Source organism: Stenella coeruleoalba (genome assembly GCF_951394435.1).
Source record: "Stenella coeruleoalba genome assembly, chromosome: 19".
Taxonomy (NCBI): Eukaryota; Metazoa; Chordata; class Mammalia; order Artiodactyla; family Delphinidae; genus Stenella; species Stenella coeruleoalba.
Window position 1 is genome coordinate 45,342,962 of NC_137165.1, and position 26,164 is coordinate 45,369,125.

At 48.5% G+C, this 26,164-nt stretch overlaps 1 protein-coding gene across 1 annotated transcript in view; it reads left to right on the forward strand.

Moving 5' to 3' along the window:
- Positions 1–26,164, forward strand: part of ITGB3 (integrin subunit beta 3) — a 53,416-nt gene that overhangs the window by 21,008 nt on the left and 6,244 nt on the right. Inside the window, 11 exon segments of the mRNA XM_079906208.1 lie at positions 2,777–2,972; positions 4,497–4,749; positions 5,946–6,108; positions 6,748–6,909; positions 8,740–8,835; positions 9,465–9,554; positions 10,272–10,406; positions 11,888–12,317; positions 17,665–17,887; positions 18,815–18,915; positions 21,227–21,346. Of these exon segments, the coding sequence (XP_079762334.1) occupies positions 2,777–2,972; positions 4,497–4,749; positions 5,946–6,108; positions 6,748–6,909; positions 8,740–8,835; positions 9,465–9,554; positions 10,272–10,406; positions 11,888–12,317; positions 17,665–17,887; positions 18,815–18,915; positions 21,227–21,346 (1,969 nt within the window).

Sequence of the window (26,164 nt, forward strand, 5' to 3'; positions counted from 1 at the left end):
TTGCCCGGGCTAGGGCGGTCCTCATGCCATTTGTGTCCGTTCAGGCTGCTGTAGCAAAAATACCACAGGCAGGCTGGCTAAACAACAAACATTTATTTCTTACAGTTCTGGAGGCTAGAAAGTTCAAGATCAAAATAGCAGCAAATTCAGTGTCATCGATGGCCGTCTCCTCACCGTGTCCTCCCATGGTGGAAGGGGCCAGGGAGATGTCTGGGGCCTTCTTTTACAATAAGGGCACAATCCCATTCGTGAGGACTCCACCTCATGACCTGTCACCTCCCAAGACCCCACCTCCTAATACCACCACCTTGGAGATTAGGGTTTAATATATGAATTCTGGGGGGACACACATTCAGTCTGTAGTACTGTTGGTGTTGTTCATGGTCCCATCCACGTGGGGAAGCCTTTCCGCCTATCAGAGGAGGGCTGGGCAGGAGTGGGAGAGGGGCGTCGAGCATCGGGAGGGGTTTAAGCTACAGAGTCCTGAGTTTCTGAGTATGGATGTCTCCTTGTGGCCCAGTCCCTCTCCTGGAAACATGGCTTCCAGTCACCTGAGGGGCTGAGGAGGCAGAATGTTATCTATCCTTCCCACACCTCCCGTATCCCCATCTTGCATCCTGTTCCCTACCTGGTGCATTCTCAGGTGTGGCTCTTCCCGGGACTGTTTCTTCTACATTCCTGCTTCTCTGCCTTGATTCCCGCTCTACACAGAATGCAATACAACGTACCGTTTTATGAGGATAATTACAGTCAGACAATCCAGTCAGCATCTCACTTCTGCCACTTCTTAGCTCTGTAGCTTTGGGCAAAATACTTAATTTCTCCAAACCTTCGATTTCTTACTTGTAAGATTGGGTTCCTCATTTGTGAAACCTCCAAGCCTCAGGTTTGTAATTTGTAAAATAATAATAATTCCAGCATTCCAGAACCGTGATCAGGAGGATTGCAATAATCCATGTAAAGTGCTTCTTCTGGTACCTGACATGCAGTGAGTACTCCATAAATGTTAACACTAGCTGTTCTGGGATATTGGTGTGGCTTATTCAGCTGACTTCTGGAAGTGGTTGTGAGAGGGGGTGGGTAGGGATGTGTGGGATTGTGGGATTGAAGGCCTGAATATTTCGAAATAGGTCCAAGGAGGGGTTTTCTAGCTTTGCAGGCAGTTCCCCCAGCCTGGCAAGCAGCCCTTATGGGCTTGCGCCCACACGGTGCTGGCTAAGTTTGCTGAATGTCAGAGCAGGAAGGGACTGAGAACACCATGTCATCTAACCCCTTTAACAGGGGTGAACAGGCGAGGGAACTGAGGCTCAGTGGAGTGAAATGACTTATCTGAGGTCACAGGCTGGTTAGTGGCAGACCTAGGATTGAACCCATCTCCTGATTTCGAGCGTTCATTCCAATGCAGCATGTCCCCCGTTCAATACTCAGGTGGAAACACACACCGAGCCCCAGAGGGCTGTGGGATACACACCGGGGTGTTTGGAAGGGCACTCAGTCTGCCATTTGGCCAGGGTGAGGGAGGAAGCTGAAAGTGATAGGACAGGCTCTGATCAGTGGCTTGACATCATGGGATTTGCCTAAGCTTGTGAAGTTTATTCAAAATTAATTTATCCAGGAACTATTTATAGAACATCTTACAATAACAGCTAAGATTTATTGAGCATTTACACTATCGCAGGCACCGTGCTGTGTGTTTTACGCACACTGTCTTTTATGGTCTTGCAGAACATCCCTGTGAAGCTGGGGCTATTATTATTTTCATGTTATAGGTGAGGAAACGAAGCCTGGAGAGTTTAGGTGACTCGCCCTAGTAACCAGCTAGTAAGAGGCAATGCTGAGATATAGTCTCAGCCAATCTGTGCTCTTAGCGCCTACTCTCTGCTGCTTCCCCATATCCTCCCCCCCTCACTTAGTTGTCAGTCTCGTGTTGTGTGCTGGGAATAGAGGGGAAATGAGACACACATAGTCCCTGCCCTCGTGGATCTCACACCCCAGCCAGTGTTTTAACACAGTGCCTTCCAAACTGTTTTGACCCTCACCTACAGAAAGACATACATTGTTATCATTATTTATTATACATATTATACCCTACTCCCCAACATATAAACCTTTCCCGGGACTTCCCTGGTGGTCCAGTGGGTAAGACTCCACGCTCCCAACGCAGAGGGCCCGGGGTTTGATCCATGGTGGGGGAACTAGATCCCGCATGTTGCAACTAAGAAGCCCGCCTGCCACAATGAAGATCCCTTGTGCCGCAACTAAGACCTGGCACAGCCAAAATAAATGAATAAAATAAAAACTAAATATTAAAAAAAAGAAGCTTAAAAAAGATTTAAACTTAAAAACTTAAAAAATAAATAAACCTTTCCCAAAACAATATTTACTTTTACCACTTACACACTTTGATACTTTCTATTCTATTATGTTGCATTTTAATAAATTGGTGGTTGAGACCTACTACATTGATTTTTGAGACCCACAGGTGGGCTGCATTTTACAGTTTGAAAAACACTGGTCCAACAGGCCTCTCATTGTACTGTTCCTCTTCCTACCTACCCATCCATGAGCAGGCACTCACCCAACCTTTCTGATGCCTCAGTCTCCCCCTTCTGTACAACAGGCCTAGGGGCTATCTTAGGAAGGACCACACGAGTTCATTTATGTTGGTTTAGCTCCAAAGTGCTGGGTAAGCTCTAGGCTGCTGGGATGTGGCAGAGCTTGCAGGAAGCAGAGAACCGCCGTAGCTCTGATCACAGGGCTTCCTCTCGTCTTACAGGCTCTGCCTCCGGGCTCGCCCCGCTGTAACCTGAAGGAGAATCTGCTGAAGGATGACTGCGCCCTGGAGTCCATCGAGTTCCCCATCAGCGAGGCCAGAATCCTGGAGGCCAGGCCCCTCAGTGACAAGGGCTCTGGAGACAGCTCCCAGATCACTCAAGTCAGTCCCCAGAGGATTGCACTCCGGCTACGGCCAGGTGGGGATCCTGCAGAAGTAGCTCACGGTGGAATTGGGGTGGGAAGAGAAGGATGTGGAGGGAAGTGTGGGCAGGAGAATGGAAGAAAGTGGAAGGTTTGGGGACTTGAAGTCAGAAGATCTGAGTTTGAATCTTGACTCTTCCATATATTAGCTATTTGACTTTGGGCAAGTTACTTAACCCTTCTAACTTAATAGGTACACAAAAAATGTTTGTTTCTTCTTTCCCCCAATGCCTGTTTTACCCAGCATATAGCTTTCTATTGAGGCTCAAGTGAGTCTAAGATGAGAAAGCAAATTGTAAGCTCGTTTTCCATGTAAGATTGGGGCAGGGCATGCATGGGGGCACAGAAAATAGGGCCGGAGACCTTCAGAGGGGGGACGGATTAGGCTAAGAGACAGGCTTTTTTAAAAAAAATTATTTTTGGCTCCGTTGGGTCTTTGTGCTGCATGCGGGCTTTCTCTAGTTGCAGCGAGTGGGGGCTACTCTTTGTTGCAGTGCGTGGGCTTCTCATTACGGTGGCTTTTCTTGTTGCAGAGCATGGGCTCTCAGCATGCGGGCTTCAGTAGTTGTGGCACGTGGACTCAGTAGTTGTGGCTTGCCAGTTCTAGAGCGCAGGCTCAGTAGTTGTGGCTCACGGGCTTAGTTGCTCCGTGGCATGTGGGATCTGCCCGGACCAGGTATTGAATCCGTGTCCCCTGCGTTGACAGGTGGACTTTTAACCTCTGCGCCACCAGGGAAGTCCAGAGACAGGCTTTTCTGAAGCACTCATTTTGACTTTTCAATTAAGTCAAGAATTTAAGAAAGTACCTTCTACGTGCAAGGTGTATATTGGTTACTATGGGATTCAGAGAAGGGTGGGACATAGTTCCTACCTTTTACAGAGTCTGAAGTGTAATAACTGCCAACACTTCTGTGACTCAGGGTGGTAGACCCTTGGGACCCAGAGGACGAGACAGATGAGGATTTAGAGAGGGTGGAGACTTTTAGAATGGAAAAGAAGAGGTTAAGGGCTTCCCTGGTGGTGCAGTGGTTGAGAGCCCGCCTGCCGATGCAGGGGACATGGGTTCGTGCCCTGGTCCAGGAAGATCCCACATGCTGCGGAGCGGCTGGGCCCGTGAGCCATGGCCGCTGAGCCTGCGCGTCCGGAGCCTGTGCTCCACAACGGGAGAGGCCACAGCAGTGAGAGGCCCGCGTACAGCAAAAAAAAAGAGGTTAAAAGTAGGAGGGTCAAGAGATTGGAAGAGGAATAGAATTGCAAGGGGAGAGGAAAAGGGACCAGGGCTTTCAAGTTTGGTTTGATTAAAAAGTTACTTCAGGGAATTCCCTGGAGGTCCAGTGGTTAAGACTTGGCGCTTTCACTGCCAGGTCCGGGGTTCAATCCCTGGTCGAGGAACTAAGATCCCACAAGACGAGTGGTGCGGGGAAAAAAAAAACAAAAGTTACTTCATCCCAGCTGTGTCCAACTCTACTTAAGTCTTAGAGGGAGAAGAGGAGAAGAATTAACGTCCTTCTGCCTTGCAGATGATTCGAAGAATTTCTCCGTCCAAGTTCGGCAGGTGGAGGATTACCCTGTGGACATCTACTACTTAATGGACCTGTCTTATTCCATGAAGGATGATCTGTGGAGCATCCAGAACCTGGGCACCAAGCTGGCCTCCCAGATGCGTAAGCTCACCAGTAACCTGCGGATTGGCTTCGGGGCCTTCGTGGACAAGCCTGTTTCACCATACATGTACATCTCCCCACCAGAGGCCCTCAGAAACCCCTGCTATGAGTAAGTCTCTCTTCTAGAAGCCAGGGCAGCATCTCTCCCCGTTGCCCCAGACAAATCCAAGTCCTGCTTCCTCTTTCTAGTCTAGGGTAGCTTTGTTGGCTGCCTTCTGGCCAAATCATATCTCCTCTCTACCATGGTCTCCCTGTCCGGCAAGTGGGCCAACCCATTGATCTGGAGTGTTGTATTAATAGAGTCCAAGACTGTTTGGAGACCTAGAAAGGAAATCCATCAGCTTCTTGGTCTAGGCCACGAATAAATAGTATAAGTGGATAGAGGAGTTATGATTTCAGAATGATTGATTCCATTGCTATTGTCCTCGTTATCCAGGATATGAGTCCTGCAGGGTTGAAATGCAAGATATTAAGTCCTAGAGGCATAGGAAAGAGTGGAAATGATATTTGTTGAACCCTCTAAGAGCATAAGTTGATGTGTCCCTCTGTTGAGAGTTGGACTTACAACTGAATGGCTTATTTATTTGTTGGAGACTATGCAAATCCATGGATTATAATTTAAAGTGATGGTTACCGAGCCTGACGAGGTATGAATTTACTTTTTAGACTCGAGAGTTATATGATGTGCGTTCTTAACCTTCTGTCTGGATTGTAAGGTTCCCCAGAAATTGTGTCAGCCATCAGTTAAACAAACCATTGGACTGGGGACAGAAATGCTCCTGTTCGGCACAGATCTATCAATCTATTGATAGTTCAGGGACATTAAGTTATTGATGAACTTTTGCTTTGTTGTTGTGTTAATGTTACTTTAGAGAAGTGTTAAATATAAAGTGATAGCAACCACAACTAGAGCCTCACTCTGATCTAAAAGCTTTACATCTGTTAACTCATTTAAGCCTCACAACTCTTATGAGATATGTGTTATCATGTCCCCATTTCTTTATAGGTTAGGTATAGAGAAGCTTGCCTAGGGTTCCATGACTAGTAAGTCAGGGAGCTGGGATTTGAACCCAGGTAGTCTGGTTCCACAGTTCACTCCCTTATCCTCTGATCTAGCTGGAGATTAGGTCAATGTGATGCCTAGGTAATTTGAAGGGTTTGGAGTCTAACCTGTCTGGGTAATGGTAGTTGTATAGAACTCGCCTGGGCATTCCACTGTCTATATCTGTCCCCCTCTTTTCCCTCCCACTCCCCATGCAGCCTTTTCCATCAGATGTCTGCTTAAATCATTCCTTCCCTCCCCAGTATGAAGACCACCTGTTTGCCCATGTTTGGCTACAAACACGTGCTGACGCTAACTGACCAGGTGACCCGTTTCAATGAGGAGGTGAAGAAGCAGAGTGTGTCACGAAACCGAGATGCCCCAGAGGGTGGCTTTGACGCCATCATGCAGGCTACCGTCTGTGATGTAGGTTTGGAGGGCATGGAGTGCCAGGTGTGGGTGGTGCAGATCAAAACGGGGAGGGAAGTGGCTCAACTGTGGGGATTTCTATGTGAACTACGAGATAGGAACTAGGCAGAGCTTTGTACCATTTGTACAATTTGAGCAACAGGTTGCTCCCGATCAGCAGCCTCTGCTTGTATCCGCTCCCTGGCCAGAGCTGATACTTTTGGGAACCTCAGTGGTCCCAGATGTTTTCTGGGGAGAGGATCTTCTCTGGAAGTGTATCAGAGTCAAGGCTGGGTTCACCTAACCTCAGCAAAGTGGGCAGATGTCCAGATGGGATTTCTTCTAGCCCAACCCAGCTCTGCAGATGCAGATGGGTTTCTAGATGGGCCATGTGATTATCATTGAAGAAGTTCTCTTTGGAGTTGAAGTAGGTGTCTTTCAGCTGCTTGAAGGAATGAGCCCTGAGACTGTTTTCTTAAGAGAACAGAAACCCCTGAGTTGGAAAACCCCAGCTTATGTTCCAAGGACTAGGACTGAGGCCCTTCTCCAAGACAACTTGTCTAGCCCTTCAGATGGGGAGCTCCTTGGGTCTTTGTTTTGTACCAGTGACATGGCTAAAGTCGCTGTCTCTCTTTTGCCTTTTTTTTTTTTTAACAGGAGAAGATTGGCTGGAGGAATGATGCCTCCCACTTGCTGGTGTTTACCACTGATGCCAAGACCCATATAGCGCTGGATGGAAGGCTGGCAGGCATCGTCCAGCCCAACGATGGGCAGTGTCATGTGGGCAGTGACAACCATTATGCTGCCTCCACTACCATGGTGAGATTCTCGGTACCACCTATGGTTCCTATTCACTATGGCCAGGACTGCCCTAACCCAGGCAGTCTTTGTGTGAATATGAAAATGGCAGCCCTTCCTCTGGGCAAGGCTCAGGGCTCTTTTCAGCCCACCCTCACCTCTCCCACCTACTGGACACCCTCATCCAGGGTACCACCTGTACAGCCACTAGAGATGGTCCTGACTGTGGTCGGTGTTACCACTGCCTCCAGCACCAGCAGCATCATCATGGCATCCAGAGTGGACCCAGAGGACTTCTGCAGGTCCAGCTGGAAAGCAGGCCATCCTGTCGACTGTGCATGGATTAGCCCCTCTTGGAATATCATGCTCACTTGTGGTTATTGGAAGAAGACAGAGGAAAAAGAGACAAAGATCCTCAAAAGCATAGAAAGCCAGTCCTGTGAGGAAACGTTAAAGGGCTCAGAGTCCTTTAGCTGGAATAAAAGAAGGCTAAAGGATGCTTTAGCTGATCCATGAGAAGACTTTTTTTTTAATTTATTTTTTATTGAGGTAACATTGGTGTATAACATTATATAAGTCTCATGGGTACAACATTATATTTCTACTTTGGTGTACGCTACAGCATGCTCACCACCAAAAATTTAGTTTCCATCTGTCACCATACAGTTGATCCCCTTTACCTATTTCTCCCTCCCCACAGCCCCTTCCCCTCTGGTAATCACTGCTCTGTATGAGAAGACTTCTTATAAGTTGTTTTCTGTATAAGTTGTTTTCATCTAACCGTGGAAGGTTAAATAAGAGGAGAGGAGTTTACATTGAAACAGGAGGAATTGCAGTAAGCCATAAAGAGAACGTAGAGCCCTGCAGAATGCTGCCACCCTGAGTATCTAGAGGTGTGAACTCTTCATTTCTTAAAGACAGTGTAGCAACTACCTCATCTAGGTGGCTTAAAGGTACAGCTGTGAAAAGGAACCTGAGTTGCATGATCTCATGAGCTCCCTGAAAGGTCTAGGATTCCAGGGACATGTTCATAATTTACCAGCACCCTCATTTTGGCTTGAATTCTTTGGTGTCAGCCATATACAGGTTGAGCACTACCAGGCAATGGGTGAGTCTGTAATGATTGACACCTAGTCTATGCAGGGCCTTACCAGGGGCCAAGATAATAAGACTATATAAGGTCTCACCCTTAGGGAGATTTTGGTTTAGTTGAGGAGATGTGGTACCAATAAGAGAAGATGCATGATTACAGCTAACTGGATAGAATAGTTGATGAGCATTTTAGGTGTTCAAAAGAGGAAAGCTCGTCATGAACTGGGATGATCAGGGAAGGCCTCCTGGAGAAGGTGGGACCTGAGCTGGGTCCTAAGGAAGGAGGAGCATTACCAAAAAGAAGGCCACTCGAGGTGGGAGAAAGACAGTGGACCAGCTCGGTGGTAAGTAGAAGGGGGAGAGAGGTGAATGATTGGAAAGGAAGGTTGAGACCACATGGTGAAGGATTGCAAGCAACAACCCAAGGCATTTGTCAGTAGCTGCAAAATGGGAGGAAGCTTGAAAACAACGAGGTCTGGCAGTACCTGACCCGTGGAAGCTGCTCCTTGGTACGAATGCATTGAATTTGAGTAGGAAGACAGAGGTGCTTAGTTTTGGCACTACCAGCCTGTACCTCTTTATCTATCCTTAGAGTTCACAACTGGGTTTGTGTTTGCCTCACATTGTCATGGGGTGAAAAGGTTTAAATCCCACCACTGTCAGGGCCATGGCCCAAACCACCCAAGTCCTAAGGCTTAGAATTCATGGATGTATGTGAATAGACTTCTTAACTAACCATCACATCCTCTCTTTTCATAGGATTATCCCTCCCTGGGGCTGATGACCGAGAAGCTGTCCCAGAAAAACATCAATTTGATCTTTGCAGTGACTGAAAATGTAGTCAATCTCTACCAGGTGACTATGCCTTTGGGGCTTCCTGGAGTGGGAGTGGGGCCTGTGATGGGTGGACTTGTCTCAGGGAACCAGCCCACACCAACTTTGGCCATGGTCCCTAACTGGGAAAGACCCAGGAGCTAATGATTCCTCTCGACGGTCTCTCTCCTCCAACTTTGAACCTAGCAGGATAGGTGTGTTGATGTTTGCAGTGGTGGAGGGGAGTAATTCAGTGGGGAGAGGGGTGTGAGAGGTTCTCTATAATTTTGCTCAGTGCTGAAAAACTGCTAGATATATTCCTGGCAGTGACAAGTAAAATATCCCATCCTGGGCTTCCCTGGTGGTGCAGTGGTTGAGAGTCCACCTGCCGATGCAGGGGACGCGGGTTCATGCCCTGGTCCGGGAGGATCCCACATGCCGCGGAGCGGCTGGGCCCGTGAGCCATGGCCGCTGGGCCTGCGCATCCGGGGCCTGTGCTCCGCAGCGGGAGAGGCCGCAGCAGTGAGAGGCCCGCGTACCGCAAAAAAAAAAAAAAAAATCCCATCCTTCCCTCAAGTTTCATTTCAAGACCCTCAGTCTGATTTGGGGAGGGCTTTTGGAGACCACCAGCTTCATCAGTCATGCCCGGACATCTCTGTCTTCCTTTCTAGAACTATAGTGAGCTCATCCCAGGGACCACAGTGGGGGTCCTGTCTACTGATTCCAGCAATGTCCTCCAGCTCATTGTTGATGCTTACGGGGTAAGTGTCTTACACTGGGAATGGGCCTGCTAAGAGTCCACTTCACTTGGCATTACCCAGGAGGGCTCAGATTTGGAAGTCCTGGCTGCAAGTCCACCATGCAGCTTTCACCGCCTTCCTCTTCTTCTTCCAGAGGCCAGGAAGTGATAGCCAGCACTGGGAGGACTGCAGCCTTCTGAGATAGAAACGGCTCAGAAAGGAACGCCCAGGAGGCTTAGGAACAATGGGGGAAGAGCTTAGAGAAGGTGGAAGAGAGAGGATGGGGATGGTGATGAGGACGAGCAGGGCCCTGAAATTGAGGGGGGTGGGTGCAGAGTGATGGAGATCTGGGCTCCAACAATAGAGCAGAGAGGGAGCTGAACCATGGGGAATGTGAGGTTGATGAAAGATCAGGTAGAAAGTGCTACTAGCCAAGGTGACCAGTATTAGCACTCCCTTCTCACACGTCCGTGAGTCCTGCAGGAGGGCGTAGCTAGTTTAGATTTTACCCAGACTCACCTAGAAGCAAGTGGAGAAAGAGAGAGAGCAGGTCTTGGGATGGAAATATAGCAGGAAACAGGCTCCTAGGGATGCTCTGGCAGCTTGCAGGTGGACCTCAGCATCTGGCACTGCAGGTGAGTCCAGGACCATCTGGGAGGTTTTGCTTGGGATGTAATTGGCTCCTACTCATTTCCTCTCAGCCCATTTCCTTATCTTCTCTTGCCCTTTTCTGCTCAGAAAATCCGCTCTAAAGTAGAGCTGGAAGTGCGTGACCTCCCTGAGGAGTTGTCCTTATCCTTCAACGCCACCTGTCTCAACAACGAGGTCATCCCAGGCCTTAAGTCTTGTGTCGGACTCAAGATTGGAGACACGGTGAGGTGGGCTGGGCAGGGGCTGAGGCTGCAGCTCTGACCTTAGCCTGTGCCCCAGAGCGTCTGTGGGCACCCACCCCTTCCTTCCCTGTACCTTCTTTCTGAACGTCCTTACAAGATAGATGTAATGGAGCTGCCAGCCTTTTCCTCTGAGGCTTCTGTTGCCTAAACCTTCTCTATCCGTTAAGTAACTTCACCATCAGGATTTTTAAAAACTTGCATTTAGGTTACCTCTGTTTATGCACAATTGATTGCAAATGAAAATATTTCTACCTTCAGCCCCTAACTGGTCTCCAGCCTCCCCTAAGGTATGCCTTTCTTTGCTTCACAAGGTAAAACAGCAGTGTCATCTATAAATATTTATTGACCACCGACTTTGTGCCAGGCATTGTTCCAGCTGCTGAAGATTTGGCAGCAAACAGAATAGGCAAAAATAGCCACCCTTGGGCTTCCCTGGTGGCGCAGTGGTTGAGAGTCCGCCTGCCGATGCAGGGGACATGGGTTCGTGCCCTGGTCCGGGAAGATCCCACATGCCGCAGAGCGGCTAGGCACGTGAGCCATGGCCGCTGAGCCTGAGCGTCCGGAGCCTGTGCTCCGCAACGAGAGAGGCCACAACAGTCAGAGGCCCGCGTACCACAAAAAAAAAAAAAAAAAAAAATAGCCACCCTCGAAATTAACACAACATTTTAAATCAATTATACCCCAATAAAACTTAAAAGGAAAAAAAAATAAACACATACACACACAAAATACCCACCCTCCTGGAACGTCAGAATGCAAATGTTCATTTTGCCTCTCCAGTCCGTCTATAGTTTTCCCTCCTTAGTGGCTGGTTCTTCTCTGCTTCTGCCTTAGGGGAGAGGGGTTGGTGAAAGGGGTGGAAAAAAAGAGGGGATATCTATAGCTATATCATCTATATCTACATCATCTCTGTCTATATATCTGTTTCCATCCATCCATCTATCTTCTAGGCACATGTGCACACACCCTATGTAAAAAATATTGGCCTGAAACATGTTTGATTGCATAAGTGATGAAATGTTTTGTGGAAATTGCACAGTAGACTCTGAGCCTGTGGTTGGCCACTGTGTGGTGTGAAATAGTGCTTTGTATATCCTGATGATATTACGTAATCAGTCCCGCTAGCTTATTTGGCCACGGCAGAGCGTTTGTAAGATCAAAGGTTCTTTTCTGCTTGAGCTGGTTTATTTTCACGTATGGAATTTTAGAAAAAAGCTATCTGTGATTGTAAACCATGTCTACACCCAGCCAGATATGTCCCAACTGCACAACTATCCCCAGGCTCTTGCTTTGGCTTTGCAGACCGTGGTGGTGGGAAGGCTGAGGAACTCCAGCTTGCTGGGGGACAGGACGCCCAGTTTGGGTATTCCCGGGCAGGGCAGGGAACAGCTTCTTTCCCTCCAGGGCTGGAGTGTCAACAGGGTCCACCTGTGTCTGAATGCGATCTTACTTTCCATCCAGGTGAGCTTCAGCATTGAGGCCAAGGTGCGTGGCTGCCCCCAGGAGAAGGAGAAGTCCTTCACCATCAAGCCTGTGGGCTTCAAAGACAGCCTCACCGTCCAGGTCACCTTCGACTGTGACTGTGCCTGCCAGGCCCAGGCTGAGCCTCAGAGCCACCACTGCAACAACGGCAACGGGACCTTTGAGTGTGGGGTGTGCCGCTGCGGGCCTGGCTGGCTGGGGTCCCAGTGTGAGTGCTCAGAAGAGGACTACCGTCCCTCCCAGCAGGACGAGTGTAGCCCCCGGGAGGGCCAGCCCATCTGCAGCCAGCGGGGCGAGTGTCTCTGTGGCCAGTGCGTCTGCCATAGCAGTGACTTTGGCAAGATCACGGGCAAGTACTGCGAGTGTGATGACTTCTCCTGTGTCCGCTACAAGGGGGAGATGTGCTCAGGTGAGTAGAACTGCACACCCCTCCCGTCCTGGTACCCCCACACACTCACACGTCTGCAGCCTCTGGAAATGGATGCAGGCCAGGGCTTGAGGTGGGCACAGGAAGGCCCGGGGGCAGAGCGAGTAGATGGTGTGCCACTCCAATGGCAGGAAACAGAAATGAGTTTCTCGTTAATCCTCTCAGCTCCCTCTGCCCTTGCTCGAGGGGCACAAGGAAGAGAAATGAGCATCTGCTTCCTGGGGCTCCTCTCCTAGAAGAGGGTGGGAAGACGTGGGGAAACTTGAAAGTGAAGATAGTTTTTTTTCTTTTCCTTCATCTGCCCTTCTGCTAGTATTTTGTCACTGGTTCCTAATCTTTTCGAGGATATGGACCAACCCCTTTTTAAGTTTAAAAAAAATCACTGACTGATGGTAATTAAATTTTTAGTATATCTAGGTTTGGAAACTACATGATGTCAGAATAGGTAATGAAGTTAGTAACATTTATTTATTTTCAAACAATTATTTTACATGAATTTATTTTTTCATCGCAAAAGACGTGGAAAATGGTAGTGTATATGCAAGATATTGGAGCGCATTTAATGTGCCAGTATCCTTAGACAATGACTGGAAAATAGTGAGCTCTTATTAAATGTTGGTACTATTTTGTTATCACTATTGATATACTATTACTTTTTGTACTCTAGATCGCTGTTGTCCAATATGGTGGTTATTTAAATTTAAATTAATCAAGAGTAAAGTTTAAGTACATTTAAATCTAACTCAAATTCAATAAAAAAGAAAAAGTTTCATTTCTCTGTCACTCAGGAGCCACCTGTGGCTAGCGGCTGCCCTTTTGAACAGCACAGATGTTTATTGCATAGCACTGCCGTAGAGAGTCCCAGCCTGCAGATTGGGGGTTATGACTTTGAGTCCTTCTACCTGCAGGGTACTGCGTTTTGTCCTTCTCATTACAAAATTCAGTAAAATCTTGAGGCCCACTGGTAATCTGAAGCTGGTTTCACCTTGCCCCAAAGCCCACTCCTGGGGTACTTCGCCAGCTAGAAGAAGTCCAGCCAACGTTAATGTAGTCTTTATCTGCAGACACACTGACAACACTCCCAGAGGCAGTTGGGCAGTCTGAGTTGTTCCTGGGCACTGGGGATACATTTCTGCTGGGGTGTAGTGGACTGTGGCTTAATCCCTCTTGTGAGAGATAGATTGGAGATATGTGCAAATTGGTTGGGACTGCTTTGTGGGTGTCTTGTGTGGCCAATCAAAGAGAGATTATCATCGGCTTCTGGGGTGATCAAATCCATGACCCAGATTGGCTTCACTTGCATGGGGGTTCTAACCGGCTGAGCTAATTTACCCAGATGTTCACTGTAACGTCAGCCTTTCAGAAAGCCTGATGAGGAATGGAAATGTGTGTCGTGCTAAAGCCCAAGTAATACAAAAGCGGCTCCTATGTGTTATCTGCAACATTGTTTCCTTTACTCATTTTTTTAAATTAATTTGTATTGGAGTGTGGTTGCTTTACAGTGTAGTGTTAGCCTCCACTGCACAACAGAATGAATCAGCCGGACACATACAGAGATCCCCTCCCTTGCGGACTCCCTCCCACTTAGGTTACCACAGTGCATTAGGTAGCGCTCCCTGTGCTATACAGTTGTTTCCTTTACTCACGCCAACAAAATTCGAGAGAGAGATTGGAGAAAAACGGTATCAGAGAGATTATGGGAAAGAGAGATCAGATACGCACAGACACACACACACATACACACGGATCAATCTGAATTAGGGCGTGAGGCAGAAATTTCAGTTCCTTCTAATATTTTATAGTATTTACATCATATTCTAGTTTCCAAAGGGAATGGTTAAGTTTGACATGGGAGACCCATGAGGAGAAGTTTGGGGTTGAGGGGAAGAGCGTTACCCTAGGAGAGGCCTACGCATAGCCTACGGGGGCACCAGGGATGGAGGGAGGTCCTCTGCTCCTCTGTGGCCTGATTGTTCCTGGTCTGATTGAGGCATGTGGGAGGGACCCCGGCCAGAGTGTGTTTCCTTTGGCTGCCGGCCACACTGAAGCCACAAAACAAAGCTGCCGGGGTCAGCAGCGCTGGTTCCTGCCTCCCAGCAGTGCAAGAACAGCCCGTCCTCAGTGTGCTCCTGCCAATTACACGAGGGAACCCCGGACAGCCGCTGCAGCTTCTCAGAGGCCTCCCTCTCCCTTCCTGCCAGGGTGTTGGGTGCCCGCTGGCCTCAGATCTGGACCCTGTGGTGCCATGATCATGTTCTCCGTTGACAAACAGTCAGGAACACATGCTCCCTGAGCACCTGCTCTGTGCCAGGCCCTCGGTCCATATGGGTGAACGGGGCTCATGCATGATTCCTGACCTGGCCAGGCTTATAGCCCAGCTCACCATTGTCCCTGCCCAGAGCTGCTGGCCTGGTCTGTTTTTTTTTTCTTTTTTTCTTTTTTTTTTGCGGTACGCGGGCCTCTCACTGTTGTGGCTTCTCCCGTTGCGGAGCACAGGCTCTGGATGCGCAGGCCCAGCGGCCATGGCTCACGGGCCCAGCCGCTCCACGGCATGTGGGATCCTCCCGGACCGGGGCACGAACCCGTGTCCCCTGCATCGGCAGGCGGACTCTCAACCACTGCGCCACCAGGGAAGCCCTGGTCTGTTCTTTGCTCAAGCAGGGGCTCATGAGGCAGGAGCACTATGCCTTGGCCATTGTTTCAACCCCTGGACGTCCCTGTCCCCTCCTCCCCACCGGAGGCATGGTCTTCGTGCTCGCACAGTTTCAGCACCCCTCAAACGTCAGGGCGTGCGTCCTTGTCGTCAAGGGACTCTTCCACCTGCCACATCCATGAACATAGATTGATCAGGCACCCACGTGAGCCAGGTTCTGTGCTGTGTGCCGTAGTGTTGTGGGATAAAGAGGCATGAAAAAGACAGTTTTGCTCTCCATTAACTTACCTAAGGAGAATTCACAGCAAGAGGCAGAACCTCCCTGATCCTGGAAGTGGGTGTTATAGGAGTCCTCCGGAGAGAGACTCACTGTGGACAGGGGAGGCCTGGGTGGCTTCATGGAGGAGGTGGGAAGTCAGAGGAAGGGCTGGCTCATAAAGGAGGGCGGTGGAGTGAGGCATCAGCCCAGAAGGTCAAGCTATATAGAGAGAGTGACTTCATTCCTTCTGACCTGGAACACCGGCCCCTCCCTTTCCCCCTCCCTCCCCCCCCCACCCCACCCACCCACCCCAACACCCCCCCCCCGCCCCCCGCTCCCCGCTGCCTTCTTCCCTACCTCCCTCTTCTTTCTTACACTTTCTCTTCATTTCCCACCCTCCTCCCCGGACTTTCCTGTGAACCCGTTTTGCTGGAGGGGTGCCAGTCCTGTGACATTACCACACTGTGGCTTCCTTTTAAGGGTTGACCCTGCCGGGGCCTTGGAGTCAGCCTAGTGGCACTGGCCTGCCACTTCCACTCCCAACCTCACTCCCTGGCTGGCCTGCACAAGTCTTCTCAAAGATCGCTTTGTTTAGCCTCACAAAGGAAACACTATGGGACAAGCGTTTCAGAGGAGACGGAGGCCTCTGAGTGCTGCCAGGCCTCTGTGATGTCTTTTCTGGGAGGTGTGGCCAGAAGCTGGGTGTAGTGGACACTGTGGGGTCCCTCTCTGCTGGCTGGCCCACCCATCCCCCAGCTGCTGGTAGGGCTACTGATAGTACCTCACAGCTGCCCCTCCTCTGGAGAATTGTATTCAGCTGACAGGGCCTGGATTGCTCTCAGAGCTTGGCTGATGACTGATGGACAGTGGGGTTACACAAAGCCAATCCCTTTGCCTCAAGGTTATCGTGGTACCGTTCACGTTCCTGAGCCCACCGTGGGATCAGGCTGCGGGGAGTCTCCGGATGAGACCACATTCCTGCCGGCCTTTGCCTCCTGCCCTGTCCTGCGTCCCTCCTTCCCTTCTGCTTCCCCAGTAAGTCACTGGAACAAGAATCCTCACCACAAGCTATACTGCCAGGGAACCCAACCTCACAATGCAGTCTTCTTCTTTCTCCACCCTTCCGCCAGCCCGGTAGCTCTACTCTCTAGATGTCCCTGGCAGCTGGGGCAGGTGAGGTTGTATTTCCCTTCCTTCTTGGGAAGCAGACACACACACAGTGAAGGTGTGTCTGAGTCTTGAATGCCGGTGTGGTTCCTAGAGGATTATGCTGGTATCACTCATCCTGTAGTGGGTGATACCCATCCAGGGGGACCCATAGTGGCCAATGGACATTTATCAGACCCACCGGGGTCACCGGGGACAGGGCTGCCAGCTAGTTGCTATCTGAGCTTGGCTGTGTACCACCCTCTCCTCCACCATCTTGGGGCCCATCTGCTCACACAGTGGCATGGTTTTCAGACCAATTCAGGTGACTTCCCCCTTGCTCCCTGCCTTTCCTCTGATTAACAATCAGATTTCTATTGTTCACCCACTTCTTCCTGATTCAGAATCCTGCAGAATGAGTCACCTTTCTGTAGGGTTTAGAGCCAAGTTTACCAATATTCATTGGTAGATGAATATTAGGGGAATACAGTGTTGAGAGTTAATGCCTACATTTAAGCCATCCAACCCCCCACCCTAGTCTCTCTGTCCCGTTCCTATACTCATGTAGGAAAGTGAATAGGTCTTTCCTACTAGGGCTGACGGCTCTTTGCAATACTATGATAATACAACGCAGGGCACATGTTGGTGGAGGTTTGTGTGAATTTCCAGGAATTTAACTAGGATGTAAGCTCCATGATAGTAGGGACCTTGCCTGTCTTGTTCACTGCTGAGTCTCCAGTGCGCAGGTTGTGGTATGAGCTCAGTAAATATTTGTTGAATGGATGGATAAATAAACATTAATGGCATGCCTACTCTGTACCAGATGTTATGCTAATCACTATTGTTGGAAAAATGAATATGATATGTGCTCCCCCATCAGGGAGCTCACAATCCAGAAAGAGAAACAGATAAGCAAGCAAATGGGTTGAACATCAGGGTTGAAATAGAGGTCTTTATAAGTGCTGGGAGAGCACATGGGCAGACAGTTGCTTTGGCCTGGGGAGGTCAGGAAAAGTTACAGAGGGAAAGGAACATTTGGGTTGGGCTTTAAAGGGTGAGTAGGAGTTTGGTAGTGGTCACAGGATGAAAGGGCATCTAGGCAGAGGGAACAGCATGCAGAGAAGCATGAGGCTGTGAGGACAGTGTAGAAGACGATTAACGGCTCAGTGTGGGGGTGAAAGTGTGGCAGTGTGAGGAGGGGTAAAGCCAGGATGCTGTCCTGGGGTGGGGCCTCACTGGCTGGTCTGCCCCTTTGGGCTGTGTGTTTTCAGGCCATGGCCAGTGCAGCTGTGGGGACTGCCTGTGTGACTCCGACTGGACCGGCTACTACTGCAACTGTACGACACGCACGGACACCTGCATGTCCAGCAATGGGCTGCTGTGCAGCGGGCGGGGCAAGTGTGAATGCGGCAGCTGCGTCTGCATCCAGCCGGGCTCCTACGGGGACACCTGTGAGAAGTGTCCCACCTGCCCTGATGCCTGCACCTTTAAGAAGTGAGTGAGTTGGAGAGAGTTGAGTGCCTGGGGGTCCCCCAGACTGTGCAGGTTCTCTCTTACTCACCAAAGCTTTAGGGAGAGGAGTCTGTTACAGCAAATGACTAGCATTCCTCTTTCCATTGAAAACTTGGGGAAAAACTGGAGGTAGAGCCAAGCGTGAAGGGGACAGAGTAGGACCAGCTGGACTGCTGTTGGAGAAGCCTCTCTTTTAGGCTGGATCCTGAATCCCTGAGTTGGGAGGAAGGCTAAACCAGGTGACTCCTGGGGAGTGTTCCAGTGCTCGTGTTCTGATTCTGTGCGGGATGTGGGGCTGGGGTTACGGAGGACACTATGTGAAACAGGAGAAGTTCACCGCTGCAAATGTCCCTCATCTGGGCGTCAGAGGAAGTCCCTGCTGGCCCAGGCCTGTGGCGCTGCTGTTTCTCTTACTACTTTAAGCAGAGCTGGATTCATGGGCGTGCAACCCGCACATTTGTACAGAACCCCGTGCTTGGAAGGGCTCTACACTTCGTTTAATGTTCTGCTGTCACTGTTTTGAAATTCCTACTAAGTTTTGAATGAGGAACCTGACATTTTCATTTTGCACCGGGCCCCCAAACTATGAGACCATTTCTGACTTTAAGGCTCCCAGAAGTGGCGTAGGGTTTGCCCTCCTGTCACAGTCTTGGATGGGACATAAAGAAGTTTAATGAAGTTACCGGGGGCCTCTGCCTACCTGGCCTTACCTATAGGTGAGGAGGGCACTCCCACCCCGAACTCCAGACGTGACTATCTGGGACCCCAGGATTGTCTTACAGATGTTTTTGTTTGTGTTTGTTTTCTGAGGTGGAACAGTTTTCCTGGTGTATGGCAGGCAGAGCCAGACTGAAACACACTGAAGTTTGTTCTTTCCCTGCCTTCATGCCTATGTCCTCTCTCCTTTAGGGAGTGTGTGGAGTGTAAGAAGTTTAACCGAGGAGCCCTATTCGAGGAGAATACCTGCAGCCGCTACTGCCGTGATGAGATTGAGCCTGTGAAGGAGCTTAGTAAGTTCGGCATGTCATACAGTTGCACACACCCACGTTCTAAATTTCTCCGATTTAATCCCATAACCTATCCAAGTCTCATCTGCAAAACGGAAGAGTAATTCCTACCTCAAAGGCATGTTGTGCAGGCCTGATGTACAGTAGGCACTTAAAAGCTGGCTTTCTTGAGAGTCCTCCTGCCTCTTTACTTATCTGTTCAGCAGTCCCTTCCCCTTCTGCTTCCCAGAGCCCACGGGCTCAGCAAAATCCTGCAAATACCCTTTAAAGTATGTCTAAATCAGGCAACCCTAACTGTACCACCCCAAGGAAAGGAAGATAATGTACCCCATTTTACAGATGAAGAAACTGAGGCACAGAGTGAGGAAGTGGTTACCCATGATAATCGTAGCTTAGTAGGCCAGTAATCATTTACTAAGTTTATCTAACTACGAGTGTTAAGCAATGCCCAGGCATACAGCTTTGCTGGTTTAGAGGGAAACCTTCGCCCTTACGGATTTGTAGCCAAAATCATTAGCCTGAAGCCCTTTTGGCTCTCCAGAGCCCCTCCTGGAGTAAGACAGATAGAAACATGATGGAGAGCAAAACTCTTGCCTGCAATTATTCTGGTTTGTATTTCATCTTGACTTAAAAGGAGATGATCTTTGCTGCTGTCACATACTTGACGTGGTTATCTGGGCCAGCTAGGCATTGGGTGGTGCCAGGAGATGGCAATCTCTCTGGAGATGGTGATCTCCCATGAAGGCAGGAAACACATTTTCAGTGAGAGCCACAGTAAGACACAGCTAGCCAGCCAGCTTCTGGGTGGGGTGTTATGGGAAAGACTTAGATCCCTGGACCCTTTGGCTAATATCAAAAGTGGGGCTGGAGTGAGGGTAGTGATTTGGGGATTGAGTTAAGCAACAGTTTTTCCTCTGGAGGAGACCAGGCTTCCTATGATTAGCTTAGATGGAACAGACTGCTGAGATAGGAGATTTTTTTTTTTTTTTTTTTTTTTTTTTTTTTTTTTTGGTACGCAGGCCTCTCACTGTTGTGGCCTCTCCCGTTGCGGAGCACAGGCTCCGGACGCGCAGGCTCAGCGGCCATGGCTCACAGGCCCAGCCGCTCCACGGCACGTGGGATCTTCCCGGACCGGGGCACGAACCCGCGTCCCCTGCATCGGCAGGCGGACTCTCAACCACTGCGCCACCAGGGAAGCCCAGAGATATTTTTATCATCTAGACCAGATGGATATTCCAAGTTAGTCGATAAGTACCCCAGCCCCCCACCATGATAACCATAAAAATAAATGCTGCTTTGTATGGAATTTTATAACTCATACAAATTATAAAAGTATCTTTTCATGCACATTATCTTATTCTTCTCCCAACAACCTAGTAAAGTAGAACTTAGTACTATTGTTATCTTCATTTTGAGGATAAGGAAATTGAATCTCAAGAAAGTTAAGTAACTTGTCCAAGCAAATGAGTGGTGAGTTAAGATCAGAACTAAATCCTGAAATCCTTACTCTTTCCACTGTCCTGTAATACTACTGGTTTACTGAAGGCATATTGAGTTAAAGTCCATAGGATGTGCTTTGAGACTCATGTCCTACCCCTACTCCATCACTTATTTGCTGTGTGACCTTGGCACCTTTGCTTAATCTTGTAGGGGCATAGTGCAGCTGGTGGAGGGTAGCCCATAGTTTCACAGTCAGAATAACAGGTTTTAGAATTAGAAGGGATGAAGCCAACAAAACATGATGGGAGTCAGAGAAGAGGAGATGTCTCTGGAGAGGAACACTGGATTGGAAGCAGCAATAGAAGAAATATAAGGGCCGAGTAAACAAACTATTGAGAATCATTGAGCAAGTAGAGAAAGGAATGAGGGGGAAGGGCACGCCCACTGTGTGTTGGGTAGTTGACTTCATGCTGTTTGATTCTCAACCATCCCTGTGAGTGAGGGTATCTTTTCTTCGATTAGAAGAAGGGAGAGATTCGATGAGGTCAAGTAACTTAGCCAAGATCACATAGCCGGTAGGTGATAGAGCCAGGTTTTGAATCAGATTATGTAATGCTTTTATGTCATGTCCCTTCCAGAGGAAAGAATAAGAACCAAAAAGGGCCTGTGAGGGACAAAGTACGTCAGCGAGGGTCATCCAGAGGCAATTGCCAGGCACCACAGCCCTCTCGAATCTAGGCATCTTGCCTAACGTCAGGCATACGTGACATCCTGTCACCTGCTTTCCCAGACGTCCCATGACTGGCTTTGGGGATGGCTCCCTCTTTCTGGAATTGCCTTGTTTTTCATCCTCCCATCTTTCCCCCTCCCCCAGAGGACACTGGAAAGGATGCTGTGAATTGTACCTACAAGAATGAGGAGGACTGTGTCGTCAGATTCCAGTACTATGAAGACTCCAGTGGAAAGTCCATCCTGTATGTGGTAGAAGAGCCCGGTGAGTGAACCCTGAGGGTCCCAACCCTGCCCCGCAGGGAGAGGGAGACCAATATTAGGCAGTTATTTCCACCCATCACGCCTCTTAAACAGAGGCAGCCAGGTTAAACCTGACCTTACAAGTGATAAGTCAGGGCCTGTTATCTGGGTGTGGGGTATATAAACACAAATATTAGCAAGAACTTACTTGCTAATTTAGGAGATAGAAAAATAAGAAGGTGGGTCAGGAGAGGAAGAAGGGAGGTATGGAGCTCATCAAGGAACAGAGTATATATAGCATGGCGTTTTTCGAGGTTGATAATGTTAAGAAGTAAGGAATTTCAATGCTAGCACTTTCCAGCACAAGGCATCTGCTCTTCTAAAAGTTAAATTGTTGCCAAGAGCAACCTGCTTGCTGCTTCAGAGGAAGGCCTGAGGTTTGAGGGCAAGCTGCCCTTGCCAGCTTCACCACAGGATGTGGTTAGGTGCTTGAGGCACCGGCCCGAGGCTGCCTTGAACGCTGAAAACTTACCTCGTGTTCTCAAGACCCTCTGGAAGCAGGGGAGCTCATCCCGTCACACACAGACCCACCACAGATTTGTCACCATCCAGCATGGTAGATTTGCTTGCTTCCCCTTATTTCCTTCATCTCCTTTCTTTCCCTTAAACAACGGACTAAGTAATGAATCATTTGACAATATTCTTGAGTACTTATTATATATCAGGCAGTGGGCTAGGTGCTGGGGTTATAACAGTAAATAAGGCAGATGTGGTACTCACCATGGGGGAGAGAGGCATGTAAATCGGTAATGACACTGCAGAGGGATAAAGGCTACAGTGTGGCGGGCGTTGGGGACGGGAGGGGTGGACAAGAACTTTCAGGAGTGAAGGAACAATTTCTGAAGGCAGAGGGTAAATCAGTCGGTCGCTGGACATTCTTTACAGCCATAGGAATTTCTTCAAATCATCGTTTAGACCAGGGGCCAGCAAACTTTTTCTGTAAAGGGCCAGATATTAAATATTTTAGGCTTTGTGGGCCAGGTGGTTTCTGCTGTGACTACTCAACTCTGACACAGGAAAGCAGCCATAGACTATATGCAAATGAAGGGGTCTGGCTGCGTTTACAGAAACAGGTGGCCAGCCGCATTTGGCTTACTGGGCCATCGTTTGCTGGCCCCTGCTTTAGGGCAGTGTTTCTCAAACTTTTGTATGTTCCCTTGTTAAAAAGTCCAGAGTCCTGAGCCCTGTCTTACTTCCACGGGCCTATGCCTCTGTGTCCTTTGTTAATGCTCCTGGTAGTTGTGCCATGTTCCCCAATGTCTGAATGCTTCTGCTTTAGGTACATCACGTCCCCTGATGCGCCATCTCAGACCCCCTCCAGCCTCCATTCCGATGACTAGATTTGGTGACCTGTTTGATTCTCACAGCAGCTGTGCTTCCCTTTAGATGGGCCTTCATCACACTATCAAATTGCTGCTTTTTTTTTTATTGGAGTATAATTGCTTTACAATGGTGTGTTAGTTTCTGCTTTATAACAAAGTGAATCAGTTATACATATACGTATGTTCCCATATCTCTTCCCTCTTGCGTCTCCCTCCCTCCCACCCTCCCTATCCCACCCCTCCAGGCGGTCACAAAGCACCGAGCTGATCTCCCTGTGCTATGCGGCTGCTTCCCACTAGCTAACTATTTTACATTTGGTAGTGTATATATGTCCATGCCACTCTCTCACTTTGTCACAGCTCACCCTTCCCCCTCCCCATATCCTCAAGTCCATTCTCTAGTAGGTCTGTGTCTTTATTCCTGTCTTACCCTTAGGTTCTTCATGACATTTTTTTTTCTTACATTCCATATATATGTGTTAGCATACGGTATCTGTCTTTCTCTTTCTGACTTACTTCACTCTGTATGACAGACTCTAGGTCCATCCACCTCATTACAAATAGCTCAATTTCGTTCCTTTTTATGGCTGAGTAATATTCCATTGTATGTATGTGCCACATCTTCTTTATCCATTCATCCGATGATGGGCACTTAGGTTGTTTCCATCTCCGGGCTACTGTAAATAGAGCTGCAATGAACATTGTGGTACATGACTTTTTGAATTATGGTTTTCTCAGGGTATATGCCCAGTAGTGGGATTGCTGGGTCGTATGGTAGTTCTATTTGTAGTTTTTTAAGGAACTTCCATACTGTTCTCCACAGCGGCTGTCTCCCTCAGCTGACCATAAGTTCCATGAACACAGGAATGGTGTCTGTCTTATCTACTGTTATATCCCCATACTTGGCTCAGTCATTTACAGAGAAGATACCTAAAACACAGTTTTTGAATGAATTAATAGGACTGATTATTCCTAGGAGACAGACAGACTTATATACATCTTAATATCTGTTGGCAGACTTTTAGCTGCTTAAAGAAGGGAGGGGTTGAAGGTGGGAAGAGGGCTACATCTATGTCACCCAGGGTGTTGCTGTCCCCGTGGGTAGAGGAAAGCATGGGGTCCCCATTTGTGATATTGTTCATCAGCCTTTCCAGAACTCTCATCCTTTATAAGGGAGAAGGAAGGTAAGGAAAGGGCATCACCTTAGTTTTATTTTGTGACTCAGGGAAGGCTGGTGTGGGGAAGTGGAGAGGGAGGAGTCTGGGTATATCTCTCTGGGGGAGCAGATATAGGTTAGTTTGGCCATGACTTCCTCACACTTTCCCATCCACCTGTGTTAACACATTAAATGGATTTTCCCACACCCTCCCGATCTGTACCACTGTCCCTTCTCATTACAGAAGGGCAGTGTGTTCCTGCTTTGGGGTTTAACATTACTTCATCTCTTTGTTATAACAATCCGGCTGGTGCTCTTGCTGTATCACTTACCAAATCATTTGACCTCGTATTCTGAGACTGGAATCTACTTCCTGGAGTTGTGGGGAACGAAGATGATGATAACTGGGATGGTAACACATAACTAGTTAACAGAGTGGAGGGTAACTTTTTAGACTTACTGCCAGTAGACCCCTTCCTCCACATTAGGAGATGGGACCCTAGACCTACGTTTCCTACCTTGTAGTCCTGGAATTCCAAGTTCTGCCTCTCCTTTCACCCCAACCTCCAATCATTTTCAGGGTCTCTGGCTTTTAGTAGATGGTAGCGTCTGGGGCCCTGAGTGTAGGAGGAGATTATTCTCATTCTCTTCCCTAACTCATGTCCTAGCAGATGTCCTTTTTGAAGGGCTGAGCCACTGCAGGGCAGTGAAGAGGGCACCACCAGAGTTTGGCATTGGCCAAGTGGTGTTCAGCCCTCAGGTTATGAGCTCCCCTGAGCTGAGCCCTCATCACTTCCAGATAGTGTTGCCTGATAAAATATAATATGTCCCATGCAATATGTGGTACATACTTAAAAAGTTATTTGTTGTTTATCTGAAGTTCAAATTTAACTGGACTTCCTGTACTTTAGTCTGTCAAGTCTGCTAACCCTACCCTGTCTTCCCTGACCTTGGGTCATCACCCGCCGTGGGCCATCATCACTGTGGCTGGGAGGGCTCTCCAGAGACCGCCTGATCTTGTGTCTGCTTCCAGGAAGCCTGCCATCCACCCCTCTCAGGACAGATGGTTAAGAGATTTAATCTTTCCCCTTAAGATCTGGCATTCTACCTGTCCTGCCTGTACTGACATGTAAAATTGAAGAGATTCCACTTTGAGGTTTGAGGGTCAGCCCTACCTCAGTCTTCCAGAGAATTCGTAACTGCTTTTCCCAGAAGAACGGGGGCCCTTCACTCCTAGGACCTTGGACACTGGAACCTCACAGCCTCTCTCCAGACATTTCTTTCATTATAGACAGCTTGTAATTTGGTGGGATGGGAAATAGCCAGCTTGGATTCTGGTGGTGGCTGTTTTTGGGTAGTGTGTGGTGAGCATAGTGTATATGTTTAGAGAAGAAGGTGGGAAACAGTGTGGAAGGTAGGTGTGACTCCTTTCCAGGCCCATCAGTACTCACATATACAAACACCTAATTACATAACACCTGAGAAGTTACCGGAGCGAGGTCACTCATCAGACGTCTGTGGTTGATGGGAAGCAGAGCTGTTCAGGGCATATTCATCTTGGCCCTCAGAGGGGTGACGTACCTCTGTTTATGTTGGTTGTTGACTGGGATTGAACAGGAAGTCGGTTCTCAATAGGGTTAGGATTTTGGATGACTAAATATTTTGGGAAGAAACCCAAAATATTGTCTTGGCTGGCAAGCCTCCTAGTCTCAAAGTATGCTAAAATTGTCATTGGTTCCCAGCCCTCGGGGATGTTAGATATCTGAACCAGGGCAGCTAACTCAAATGCCTACAGGAGCTGGGTAAGTAAATTAGGGAAAACAGCCACGTGTAACAGGGGCACCAGTAATAATGGTAGCTGATATTTATCGAGCACTGGATCTGCCAGGCACTGTTCTGAGTTCTTTCAATATATTTAACTTAATTATTCCTCATAATAAAGGTTTGAAGTCAGGGCTATTACTGTTAGAGATGGAGAAATGGGAAACAGACACCAGAAGGGTTAAATAATTTATCAAAGATCACATAGCAGAGTAAGTGGAAAGCCAGGATTCACGCCCAGGCAGTCTGGCTCCAAAGCCCACAGTGGCACAGACTCAATGGCAAATCACACTTTGCCTCTGTTTAGTGGAGAAAAGAGGGAGTAGTGAGGAGTCTGGCAAACTAAAAAACGTGTCCCATCTAAAAGGGGCAGCTGCTCCTCAGCCCTAGCCATTTACAACCCTATAAAAATATAGGTTCAGTGGTTCTAGGTCTTTTGACTTTTTTTTTAAAGAGAAGAAGAATCTGAAATTCTAAGGGG